At 39.5% G+C, this 13,737-nt stretch overlaps 1 protein-coding gene across 1 annotated transcript; it reads right to left on the reverse strand.

Moving 5' to 3' along the window:
• On the reverse strand, nucleotides 1-13,527 carry LOC134804112 (gamma-soluble NSF attachment protein-like). The gene is made up of 9 exons (XM_063777053.1): nucleotides 13,319-13,527; nucleotides 11,078-11,145; nucleotides 9,727-9,881; nucleotides 8,532-8,687; nucleotides 7,361-7,431; nucleotides 6,480-6,627; nucleotides 5,794-5,943; nucleotides 4,441-4,539; nucleotides 1-2,923 (listed from the first exon to the last, which is right to left on the reverse strand). Exons 1-9 carry the CDS (start codon nucleotides 13,369-13,371, stop codon nucleotides 2,837-2,839), a joined length of 987 nt encoding a protein of 328 aa, XP_063633123.1. The 5' UTR covers nucleotides 13,372-13,527; the 3' UTR covers nucleotides 1-2,836.
• Between the last annotated feature and the right edge of the window lie 210 nt (nucleotides 13,528-13,737).

Below are 13,737 nucleotides of genomic sequence, written 5' to 3' on the forward strand. Positions count from 1 at the left end.
TTATTGATACATAATATACATATAAAGGTAAATACTGATGTGTGGCTGCCTCACATTGGGGCCTGTTTACACATTGATTATTGAAGTGAAAACTTCTTTAGCGGCGCTGCGCACTTTTTGTGATGGGGAAAAAATGTTACACTCGCGACAGGTCACGTGACCGTAAGATTCGTAAGACGTAAGACGGACACGTGACCTGATCGAAAAACTGTTACAATGTCATTGAGTTTTCACTTCTGCCGGCACTCCCGGAGTGCAACCCGTTGTTTTTTTTTATTGCGAGTTCATACATTTGCACTAAACGCAAGTATCAAATGAATGTACGAACTCGCAATAAACACTATAGTTCGTTTTTTTAGCATTAGAAAGATGGTAAGCGATCTTGACGTCTTTTAATTGAATAACGCTTTTTAAAAATCAGTAACTATTACTTACGAAAGCAGAAGAATATAAAATGATCGTATTAGATTCATGATTGTAACATATTTGCCGTGACTTATTTTTAAAACGTGTTTTTCAATAAAAGACACATCAATATTGTTTACTTTATTGCTAATGCAAAAAAAAAAAAACGAATTGTAATCAATGTGTAAACGGGCCCCAATGTGAGGCTAGCCACACATCTGTATTTACCTAATAATATATATAATAACATTTTTAGCTTTTCCTTAAAATGACGCATCACAAATCATAACTACCTACACTTATTGATATAGTAAAATGCAACTTTATAAATGTATTTTTTAAATACTATATCCTCCTAAGGCCCAAGGTCCTACCTATAACCTCATCAGTTCGATGAAATTTAAATCCTATTCAATTGGAACAGAGTCGCTTTTGCTTTGTTTCGTTAAATTTTCCAACAACGCAAAATCAACTCTATTACCTACACTGTAGGTTCAAATTTCAATGGCTAATTTTGTATTTTTCATTTGTATGGCTGGGCCTTAGGAGGCTAAAGGGTAATTCATCAATAACTGGCCACCTTATACTAAAAATGCATTCTATTCACCTATAAACAGAATTAATTTTAGTGGTTGCTAGTTATTGAATGGTGGCCAGTTATTGAAACTTTATACTAAAATTAATTATGTTTATGGGTGAATAGAATTCATTTTAGTATAAGGTGGCCAGTTATTAAACAGTGGCCAGTTATTACGATATTAGTGACAATTTACTCTAGCTCATAATTATAATACCTATAAATAATTTTCTATTTAAAATACTCAATATATCTCGATTTCTTAAAAAGGCTACTATTTCATTCGTCAAATAATTTGCGCAAGTAATAGGTAATATTACGCGAAACGCTGCGTAGGGGACGCCACTAACGGAAGCTGTAAACAAACCGCCTTGATGCATGAATGGCAGCAAATCTAAAATTTAATATACATATATTATACAATACAAAACTCTTTACTGCACACCTCATTACAGAAAACAATACAAATAATACAGGTAGAAGAGGTTAAACAAACAGGCTGTCTTATCCCCTTATAAATTAAGTTTGTTTTTGCTTATTATGTTAACCAAGAATATATAAAAAGAAAGTTACTAAAAAATAAAGTACAGTCGCCATCAGATATATCGGAGCGGCCAAGGTGTTAACAAAATCTGAACACGGACTCTAACGCCTTGACAATAGAGGCGTGCTCAGATATTTATGAGCACCTTGGCCGCTCCGATATATCTGATGGCGACTGTACATCAAACTATATCTACCTCATCCTTAGAAAGGCCTATCACATAATTAATAGCTCTAAAATAATACCTAAACACAACTGAATACAGATGTTGTAGTGCATAATTTGTTTTCCATCGTATTTTCTCGGAAACGTTCGTATGTCATGCTACTTCAGTCAACGTCAGTACTTTTTGTACCGAGACGGACTGAAATAGCAAGACACGCTCGTACGTTTCCGTGAAAATACGGTGGAAAATAATTATTCACTACAACTGTAGATCTACCAATTGCTATAAAGTCAATTTTAGGTGTTATCTGTACTTACACTTTATACTCCGATTTGTATACCGGGTGTGGCCTGTAACATGAGCAAAAAATTAAACTGTAACCTGTACTCCTCATACTGACCAACATTTGTTCAGCGACTTTTAAAAATAACTTGTGGTTTGATTTTTAATACACTTTAAAGTTTATTTTAAGACGCAATGTATTGCGAATTTTGTTATGTTTAAGGCGTGACAACTCGGAGTAATTAACATTGGTTATATCCTCTAAGCGTGACAAGCAACGTCAATCACAATGATATGGCGTGGCGATGGCGTCCATTGAAGATAATATTTATTTTGTATGAAAAATAGGGAGTCTAAATACTTCATAATTTTTAAAAGTTGTTGAACAAAAGTGTCGCCGTTTGAGGAGTGCAATCTATGTTTTAATTATTTGCTCGTGTTACAGGCCACACCCGGTATATTCGATATTATTCTAGAGTCCAAATTGTTTAATTTGTTGTTATATGATAAGGATTTATCGTATTTTTTTTCGATAACGATCTTTTCCGCTCTAAATAAATAAATTTGTACACCAAACCGAGTTGGTGGTAACTACTGAAAAATTTTTCCCCGGTAGTTACCAGTTGTAAAAGGTGAAAAAAAAAATCCCAATAGTTACCACTGGTAACAACTTGGTGGTAACTAGTGGGAATAACCCGTTAAAAGCGACGTAAGAGCTTGTAGACGGTCTTACCCACATTGATCTTAAATACAGGAAACCATTCCCGCACCCAAAACCACGGGGTATGATCGTAAGCGTTATTTAATCACAAAATAGACTGTCGGTGCGGTGCATTGGCCTAATGTTGTCCATAGTTACTGTCTAGCACAGTTCCTCTTCATCTGGAGGTTGCACGGGAGTTTCGTACGAAACGTTGTCGGGCCTACTGTCGCCTTCTGGTGACGCGCGCTGGAATTGACAAGTAAACATTTATAGTTTAGGCAATAGGGAATATTAGGCCTCTCTGCGTAGGTGGCACAACTAGCACATACAGTAAACAAACACCAATGACACATCATGCGTCACTACGTCAATCACATGGCCTACCGTGAAACACGACAATCGAAAGTTCGGTTTCTGCCTCTTTATCACTCTTGCGTATTCGAGCGATAAAGAGGCAGATAACTAAATTTCGATTTTCGCGTTTACCGGTAGGCCCTTGTTAACAAACCGCCTTGATGCATCAATGTTATATTTTATTGTCTGTGAAAACTCGTCAAAAAACAGTTTAAGGCACAGTATGTATAAGTTAGTCTATGAATTTACTAGAGTCGGTAGTGCTGCACTCTGGCGGCAGAACATTGCAGTAATATCCCCTATGCGGCCAATTCCGTCAACAAGCTAAAACAGTACTACACAATAGGGAGTATTACTGCAATGTTCTGCCGCCAGAGTGCAGCTTCTCTATGGTTTACTATGTGCACTAGTTTACACTTTAACTTACTTAACAAGTTTTCACTATGACAATGTTGCATCAAGGCGGTTTGTTTACAGAATCAGGAAATTGATATAGTTGAAGAAATATTATTTGCACCGATGAATATTATTGCTAATGGCTCTTCCCCTTTCCCCTAAAAATCCCTATAGCCCCGTGCATGAACTATAGGGGGCAGCATAGGAGCCGTCAGATTTTTGGCGCGAGGCGTAAATGTGACGTTTATGCTTCCGATGTAGCCCACAAGATGGCAGAACCTACTATGCACAAGGAAACGTACCGACGAGAACGGTAGATGGTAGTACTTGCTTTGGCAATGTACATCTGCACATATGTTTCCGATTCAGGCCACAAGATGGCAGACCCTACAACGCGCACGGTCCCTATCGCACGCGCGTAACTTTATTCCTGTCCCGCCCGTTATGCCGGCGGTCAAAGACACAGTGCGAGCGAGACAGCAAAATAATCATGCGCGGGCGATAGAGATAGGAAAAGGTGAGTCTATGTACGAAATTCTTCCTGCTTACCGTCCTAACTTTAGTTCGTTGCTTGTGGCATTATCGCAAGCAAAGAGAATTTGAAATAGAGAGTTACTGTCATGGTAAATTATGTAGCTACAGTACATTTACTGCCATCTTTCGACAGACCATTAAAACTGTTAGAACGCCATTTGATTTTGATCATTAATCTTTCACTGATATGTGTTAACTTGTTAAATATTAATATTAACGCCATCTACTCGAGAGTAGGCTGAAGGTTATGGCGCCATCGCTCGAAAAGATTGCTCGATACCTTTGGCCTATAGTCGAGTAGACGGCGTTAATATTAATATTTAATAAGTTAACACATCAGTGAAAGAATAAGGATCAAAGTCAACTGGCGTTCTAACAGTTTTATGTTATGTCGAAAGATGGCAGTAAATTTACAATGGCTACAAATTTACTTTGACAATTCGTCTCTATACACTCTATTCTCTTTGTCTCTAGCTTACCTCGCAGCTGGAGGCGTTGGGGCTGACGTATGAAGGTGCGGCGTTCTCACGGATCCCAGCGCTGGGCGTGGGCTCTAAAGCTTCTGGCAGGGGCACCAACTGAAAGGAGAAAACTCCATAGTTATTGCAACAATATTCAAGCTCGTTTTGGTAGAAAATGAAGCACCGGGAGCTCCGGCCCGGTCTAACGTGAGTCATCCTTTAAGCTTTTGGCAGACCAATAGGGTGATTCGCCAGTAACTGGCCACTTTTAGTAACTGGGGGCCGATTTTTTAAATTCGACCGCTCGATTTCGTGTATTTCGGTCAACAATATCTCCACTACTAGGCATTTAAATTCTACTAATACAATTGAAAACGAGTGGTCAATACCACTAGATTCCAAATTTCTATCACTCGTATTTCAAAAATTAGTATATCGCTATTTTCCACCGATTTCCGAGTGACGAAATCGAGCGATCGAATTTCAAAAATCGCCCCCCTGGCCGCCCGAAACTAAAAATGAATTATATTTACCTATAAATATAATTGATTTTAGTATTTTTAGTATAAGGTGGCCAGGTGGTCGGCTAGTCTGTGGCCATGAGTAAGCCCATTCATAATATAAAAAAAAGTTATTGAAACCTTATAGGCCCCGTGCATGAACTATAGGGGGCAGCATAGGAGCCGTCAGATTTTTGGCTCGAGGCGTAAATGTGTCGTTTATGCTTCCGATCTAGCCCACAAGATGGCAGAACCTACTATGCACAAGGAAACGTACCGACGAGAACGGTAGATGGTAGCACTTGCATTGGCAATGTATATGTGCACATATGTTTCCGATTCAGGCCACAAGATGGCAGACCATCCAACGCGCACGGTCCCTATACTAAAATGAATTCTGTTTATAGGTGAATAGAATACATTTTTAGTTTAAGGCGGCCAGTTACTAAAACCGGCCAGTTACTGGTGAATTACCCTGTCAGCAGAAAAATAACATTTAACTCTTTGTTTTTTATTGTCGTTGTGTCTTCGAGCAACACCGGGAAGGGAGTCCGCGTTCCCACTATTTCCCCTCAGCCCCACATCCCCAACTGACGCACACAACTAGCGCGGTGCGTGCTGTGACTCACCCGTACACAAAAAGAGATCGAGGTGTGCAAGATTTGTCTTTGACGTGTGTCATGTTCTATGTATTTGTGTCGTCATTACAGATTGGATTTTTTATGTAGCGAGTGAGAAGTGCGACTGTGTGCACGACTGCAAAAAATGGCAGAACTATTTGTACGGTAAGATATCGCTTGGGCTCCTCCCTTCCGACGTGTCGGAAGCCGGTGTTGCTCGAAGGATCCTATGATTTGATTTGTCTGTTCACCTGTGCTAGCCTGGCGTACTCCACGTCCATGCTCCTTATAAAAGGCGACATTAGGGCTCTCTTGGCGGACTCGCGGTCCTCCTCGTCGTATGCCGATAGTAATTGCTCTATCGTCTGCATTTCGGCCACTTCGCAGTTGTTACCCCATTCCTGACGAAATATAAATTAAAGTCAATATCTGCTAAAACAAGATACGTATCTGACTAGGGTGACTGGTATAGTTATTGGCCACTCTTAACAATAAGGGTTGAATTGGCTTGTTTCTTTCTGATTTGTTAGGAGTGACCAATTAGCCAATTACTATCCATTCCGTTACAGTTGGAGTTCCATACAGAATGGAAGAAACGATAAATATATGGAAATTTTGGGACACTTTTTTTGGATTAAAGAGCTCGTGATTCTGAGTAGAAATAACATTAAAAAACCCCAAAATTAATTTAAAAAAAAAATACTTCTTTAAATAAAGTAACCCATTTCACCATATATACCACGGCTCTCCAAACCACGGCCCGCGGGCCAAATCCGGCCCGCGACGCGTTCCAATCCGGCCCGCCGACACCCAAAGCGTCCGGCCCGCGGGAGCCAGGCTCCAGGGGTGCAGCCCTGACAGCAGCAACTATATACTACCGATTTTGCCAATTTTCTACCAAAATAAAACCATATACCCGCGAAGACTGTAACGGTACCTTGTACGCTTTCTCTGCCGCCACGGCGTCGCCCCGGGCTAGCTGAACAAGTACAACGGCCACGGTGAGACGGCCGATGGCACCCGTGTTCCCGTTCTCCTGGTGGAAACCGATTTCCCTCCGAAGACTGTCCACGGCTTGGTCATACCTGAATATTATATATCTATGATAATAAAATTTTCAAAGGATTTATTCATGAAATCATACGAGTACCCGTCAAAAATATTGTTTGATACACACTTTTATTGCCGACTGTACTTTTTCTCCTTTGCATGTCTATCAAGCAAGTATATACTTCTCGAGACCTTTCAAATGAGCCTAAACTCAATGTGTTTATGTTTTTCCATGGACGATTTCCTTTGGCTACCTTCCGACTGCATCATCAGATCAGCTCCATGTTAGCATATTATTGCATTGTCATCGCAAATATGGAAGTATGCGAAATATCAACTCAATCAGACACCCGGAAGTGGTTCAAATTTAAGTTACAAGATTTGAAGCACCATATATACAAAGAGATATAGGTATATACGCAGTGAAGCTAAATAAAAGTGTGTAAAAATAAAACAATTTGAACGGATTATCAATATAAATGGAGTTCAATAACGCATATAATGCGCAATAAAGAATGCCCTTTATATGTGCTCATCACACAAATAAATACCAATTTTTCAGTTACCATGCATTACTCATAGACTTTGTATGACGGTAACAGAATGGAAGGAACAAAAAATGTATGCAAATTTAGGCATATGTACTTTTTTCTCCTATTAGTAACGAAAAAGCTCGTTATTCTAAGAAAAAATAACATAAATTTTCTCAATTAAAAAAAAGTGTAGTATACAACTTTATATAAGTGAGTGACCCAAATTGGGAATTACCATTGCAACTTAACTAGAAGCCTAGACGCCTTGCCGATGTATTCTGCACCCTGATGTTGGCTGCTTTCACCCTGAGAAAAAAGACCGATCAGTTACATCCGGGCCAAACACTGACAAAACATCCTCCAGACTGAGCATAGTCGCGTTACCCCCTCTGCCACGCATACGGTAATTTTACTCCATGTTCGAGTCGAAAGTGTCTTTGTGTGACGTCCGTGTCTTTGAACGGACCAATCACGGCACGGGACTTCGCTCACCTCGTCCCGCGCACTCCCGCATTTTTAGGGTTCCGTACCCAAAGGGTAAAACGGGACCCTATTACTAAGACTCCGCTGTCCGTCCGTCCGTCCGTCCGTCTGTCTGTCACCGGGCTGTATCTCACGAACCGTGATAGCTAGACAGTTGAAATTTTCACAGATGATGTATTTCTGTTGCCGCTATAACAACAAATACTAAAAACAGAATAAAATAAAGATTTAAGTGGGGCTCCCATACAACAAACGTGATTTTTGACCGAAGTTAAGCAACGTCGGGCGGGGTCAGTACTTGGATGGGTGACCGTTTTTTTTTTTGCCGTTTTTTGCATTATGGTACGGAACCTTTCGTGCCCGAGTCCGACTCGCACTTGCCCGGTTTTTGGCATCATCGGTTGCATGAAATAATTACTCTAAACTCGGTCTAGAGGATTCCTAGTCTATGGGGCCAAATGTGTGGAAATAACCTTATATGACAATAAAAAAGTCTAATTTTCATGCGATGGATTCTTATACTACTCATTGACAATTAGAAAACCAAATAGTAAAATGATAACAGAACATTTAAAAGTAAATAACTTAAACTATGGTTACGATAATTGCCAGTTCAACATTATGTAAGATTTGAACCTTAAAACCACCACGATACAGCCGCTTTTTAAACGACATTTTTGCTTTGGCACGCGCTCAACACGGGAGCCCACCGCTCGCACAAAAGAAACAATGGCTTTTGTTTAACAGATTAGGGTCTTAGGCGTAAAAATAATTTGAGCAAATTCATACTACAGGCGATTTGTAACTTTTACCTGATTTCAATTATTTTTATCTTGTATACAATATTTACAATATGTGTATAATTAATTTGCGTCGATTATAACTTTAACATACGATAAATATTCAAGAATTGTTAAACTCACTGAAGATACATCGGCCGCTTGAGCAAACAGTTTGTAAGCGAGCTCCGGTGAGCGCTCCTCTATGATTTTGGCGGCCTTGTCTAGGCATGCAGCGGCGGAGTCTCCGGAGCCCTGTTGCTGGTACAGGCTGGCTGCTTCCGTAGCTAGATTATACACCTGGGAATAATAATACAGTTTCAGACTAGAGTTCCTACAGATGTAGTGCATAATTGTTTTCCATCGTATTTTCTCGGAGACGTTCGTATATGTCATGCTACTTCAGTCAACCTCAGTACCTTTTGTTCCGAGACTGACTGAAATAGCAAGACACGTTCGTACGTTTCCGTGAAAATAATTATCTGTATATAACCTGTTCCCATCGAAGCAATATCAGGTCAGCAAAAATAATCAATTTGCAAATCTAAATTTTAAAATTTTCAACTTCTGTTCCGTACCAAAGAGGTACAAAAGTAACCCTTATGATGCTACTCTGTCAGTCCGTCTGTCTGTCACATTGCTAAATATCTCGAGATCTACTTAACGTCTAGCCACCGGGCCACCCAGACATCAAAACTTGCCAATACAAATGCAATTTTGATTTGTCAAAATAAAGATTCATATTAAAAGAGCACGGGAGAACTTTTTATAGGCTTCTCGGCGGCAAGAGGTTATATATGAGTAAGCTATCAATTTGAAATATTTGTGATATACATAATAGTCACTTTACTATACGTATACACCGTGTTTTATTTTAACTCCGTGAATTTCTGGGGTGCATTCCTGAGCTTAAACTAAGTTTATTTCTCAAAGACACCGGTCTTAGAGCATTTCGTAACTGGAGACGCCTTGTCTGTCATTTCCTGTAGTAAACAGTCTGTCGATTTTTGCGAGGTATGGGCACATCAAATGTAGGTATAGGCATCAATATACGTACTCGTAACGTAGGTATTTATGAATAGCCATAGAATAAGTACGAGTATGACCATTGGGCGAGGTTTTCGGCAGAGGGGTAAGCTCTTAACACATTCACTGCCCCGGACGCACATGTGCGTCCACCGTCATGCAAGATTGTTCCTAGGCCCCGCCCTCTGGCAGTGAATGCGTTAAAGGCGACTCCGGTTATCAAATTTTCTAAGACAACATAGTCTAATGAATTCCATTTTGAAGATTATCGTTTATTTTTATCTGATAAGGCCCTTATGAGTTACAGTCTCACCTCCTCAGGAGAACTGGTCTCCTTGCTAACCAGTATGGCATTCTCCAGAGCCCTCGCTGCATGGAAGAACGCCTTGTGCTTATTGTAGTTCTCTGAGGCCTTCAGGTGGCACTCTTTGGAGTTCTGGAGGTCCCGGGCGATCCGGTAGCATTGGGCTGGTGAACGTAAATGTGGTTAAAGGCACAGAATAAATAATAGTACTAGGTACCTACAGAATAAGGTTCACTCTCTAACAAAACGCGTGTATTACGACAGATATGACCGCCAGGTGGCGCAAGCGTGAGCAGGCGTCCGTTCAGTACTCATCAGTAGCGGTGCGCGGCAACTACTACTGCTAGACACTAAAATTGGTGTCGGCCGCATGTACTTGTAGCGACGCGACGAAAACTTGGAGTGAGCCACGCCTGTTATAAGGTTGAAATGAAAGAGAAGTCTTGATTTTCAAGTATTTTCAAAGAAATATATGTGTAATTTTATTGCACGACTTGGCGGGGGCACTGTCGTTGCTCTAGATCAGCGGTCGGCAACAAGCGGCCCGCGAGCCTTCCTGGCTATTTTGTATGTAATATTGACAAACGACAATGTCTGCAAAAGTCACAAATATTACCAAAGTGCGGCCCGCGTCAACTTCGTTAGCTACTATGTGGCCCTTGGCTGCTAAAAGGTTGCCGACCGCTGCTCTAGATAAAGTATATTAAGATTTTAGAGTGCTGGCAAACTTTCCTGCTTCACTTTGCCAATCGGATAAAGGTGTGCATTTTTGTAGGAATTTGTATATTTAGGTAGCCTGGCGGTAACAGCCTGCGACTTTCAATCCGGAGGTCGCGGGTTCAAACCCCGGCTCGTACCAATGAGTTTTTCGCAACTTATGTACCTACCTATACTTACGAAATATCATTTGATATTAGATATTACCAGTTGCTTTTCGGTGAGGGAAAACATCGTGAGCAAACCGGACTAATCCCAACAAGGGCTTTAGTTTCCCCTCTGGGTTGAAAGGTCAGACGGCAGTCGCTTTCGTAAAAACTAGTGCCTACGCCAACTCGCGGGATTAGTTGCCAAGCCGACCCCAGGTTCCTATGAGCCGTGGCAAAAAGCCGGGATAACGCGAGGAAGATGAGGATAATCTGAGTACTCACAACACAAGCTTTCTTGAGCTTACTGTGGCTGTGTCAATTTGTGTAAGAATGTTTACTTGTGGCTTTCCATCAGAGAAGGGTCCTTATGCACATGAAGCATAAAGACTCTTATCTGTCATTTCCTGTAGCCACAAAGCCACATTTGTGTGTGGTAATTACAAGTTCTTTACATAATTTTACTAACTAAATAAAAAAAAGTATATATCACACACCTGCTTGGTTATATTCGTCCGCCGCCGAATCGTAGTCTGGCTTCCATCGGAGGAAAGATGTCTTAAGGCTGCGAGGAAATTGCACATACATTGATTAATGTCGAATTTAAACTGTTGTGAGATATACTAACATTGAATAATTTTACGGTTTAGACTCACTTGTTTTAAGTCACTAGCGCGACATGTTTCGACGAGTTTAGGTCTCCTTTCTCAAGCACTAACAGTGCGAGCAGCGTTTACGGCGGCCGTGAAAACTCAGTGATACAGGGCCTTTTTGAACGCTGCTCGCACTGTTAGTGCTTGAGAAAGGAGACCTAGGCTCTCCGAAACATGTCGCGTGAGTGATTTAAAACAAGTGAGGCTAAACCGTAAAATTATTCAATAGGTTAATGTTTTATGAATTTCAAAGAAAAGAAAATAAAAATATGTATATGCAATCTGATTTGTGTAGCAAAATTTTACACATAAAAAACTATTGACTACAAGTAGGTATAGTCTGTGTGGAAAGACAATAGCCATAGAATGCTATTGGTGCCATTTTATTTCCCACCGTAAATTTAGTATGGATTATGGTAAATAAATTCGACCAATCATAGCGTCGCATTGCATATGTTTTGTCCCTCACGGAGGCAAGCGTATAGCATGTCTATAGGATCCTACCTTCTATGATTGGTTCTCTTATATTCCACAAGTCTTCTCTTCTCTCTCTCTATATATATTTATGTTCTATCTTATGTACCTGTATTCCTCTCTTCCGTACAATAAAGTGTACTTTACTTAAAAAAAAAAAAAAAAAACAAGTACTTTACTTTACTTTCCGCACAGATTATAAAAGGAAAATATTTCCTATCATATGGAATATGTTTTGACGCTGCGCTTCTATGCTTTTCAATTTTAAGATGTAAGAAAATAAATTGCTCAGCAGGTTCATGCACTTAACTTAAACTTAGTTAGTTAAGTATACTACTATGAGAATACAGATGTAGTGCATAATTATATTCCATAATTTTATCACGGAAACATAAGAACATGTCTTTCTATTTCAGTAGGTCTCGGTACATAAAGTACTGAGGCTGACTGAAGTAGCATGACAAATACGAATGTTTCCGAGAAAATACGAAGGAAAAGCAATTTTGCTCTCTGTCAATGTGTTTATGCATCAAGTTCTAAAAATGTTGGGAAGTTTAAAAAACCGGACAAGTGCGAGTCATACTCGCTTACCGAGGGTTCCATACTTTTTAGTATTTGTTGTTATAGCGGCAACAGAAATACATCATCTGTGAAAATTTCAACTGTCTAGCTATCACGGTTCGTGAAATACAGCCTAGTGACAGACGGACGGATAGCGGAGTCTTAGTAATAGGGTCCCGTTTTACCCTTTGGGTATGGAACCCTAAAAACATTAAAAATTCGCATGGCTGCAGAATGCCGAAGCTAAATTAAAATTGCCAAGACTCACAAAGCTGACTGAGTACAAGTAAATAGAGTTGGACCAAGATAAGTCTGCAACAATTTTGATATAGTTCGTTTTTTTAGCATTAGAAAAAAGGTAAACAATATTGATGTCTTTTAATTGAAAACCACGTTTTTAAAGTAATTCACTGCAAATATGTAACAATTATGAATCTAATACAATAATTTATATTCTTCTGCTTTCATAAGTAATAGTTAGTGATTTTTAAAATGCGTTTTTCAATTAAAAGTCATGTCAAGATCGCTTATTCCTTCTTTCTAATGCTAAAAAAAAACAACTATAGCACATGCAGTGCAAGTGTTATTTTAAACATCAAACTTCTATGAAATTATGACGTATAAACAACACTTAGACTGCGTATGCTATCAAAATCGTTGCAGACTTTCCTTGGTCTAACTCTAGTTTGAAAAACTGTAATGTAATGGAAACTAAAGTTGTAGTACTTATATCACATTTATATTATAGAAGTCAATAAAAAATGTAGCATAATAATATGTCTACTGACCCTACAAACTGATTAACACGTCATTTATTGAAAACGGTTCAGTATTTTCAACGCTATTACATGTAATAAGGATACAAACGAGACCGAAAAAGTAACCCTCGTAGTTATGCTCTGGGGCATAAAAACCACTTTCACTATTTTATTTTTCTATAACGTTTCTTGTAAACAAGTACAGACCGTTGCTATCGACCTAGTAACATAAAATATTAGCAAAAACTGATATTTAAAGAAAAATCAATACAATTTTTGTTCTAAGACTTACTATTTCTCTGCGGCTCTGCAATGTTGCTGGGCTTCTTGAATTTTCGCTGCCATGACGAACTCGGATCAAAGTTTTAAATTAACTAAGAACTAGTTTTGGGGAGATATTTTGGGTATCAGGGAAATGGGGCTGATTTAACTGGAAGAAATCAATACAATACAGCTGTCAATATGCCAAGTGCCAACCGAACCGAACCACAAACACAAACAGTAGGTTTTTTCTCTTAGATCTATAAAGGCCGTAACACACTATCGCACCGCACCAAGGTCATTGTGCGACGCACCGATAAGTAAGAGCGAGAGAGAGATATCGCTTTCTCGCTCTTACTTATGGGTACGTCACACAATGTACTTGGTGCGGTGCGATAGTGTGTTATCACTATAATATGTAATCTATTGACTAAAGATTACCAATCAGCC

This window comes from Cydia splendana, chromosome Z (genome assembly GCF_910591565.1).
Source record: "Cydia splendana chromosome Z, ilCydSple1.2, whole genome shotgun sequence".
In the NCBI taxonomy this organism is placed as follows: Eukaryota; Metazoa; Arthropoda; class Insecta; order Lepidoptera; family Tortricidae; genus Cydia; species Cydia splendana.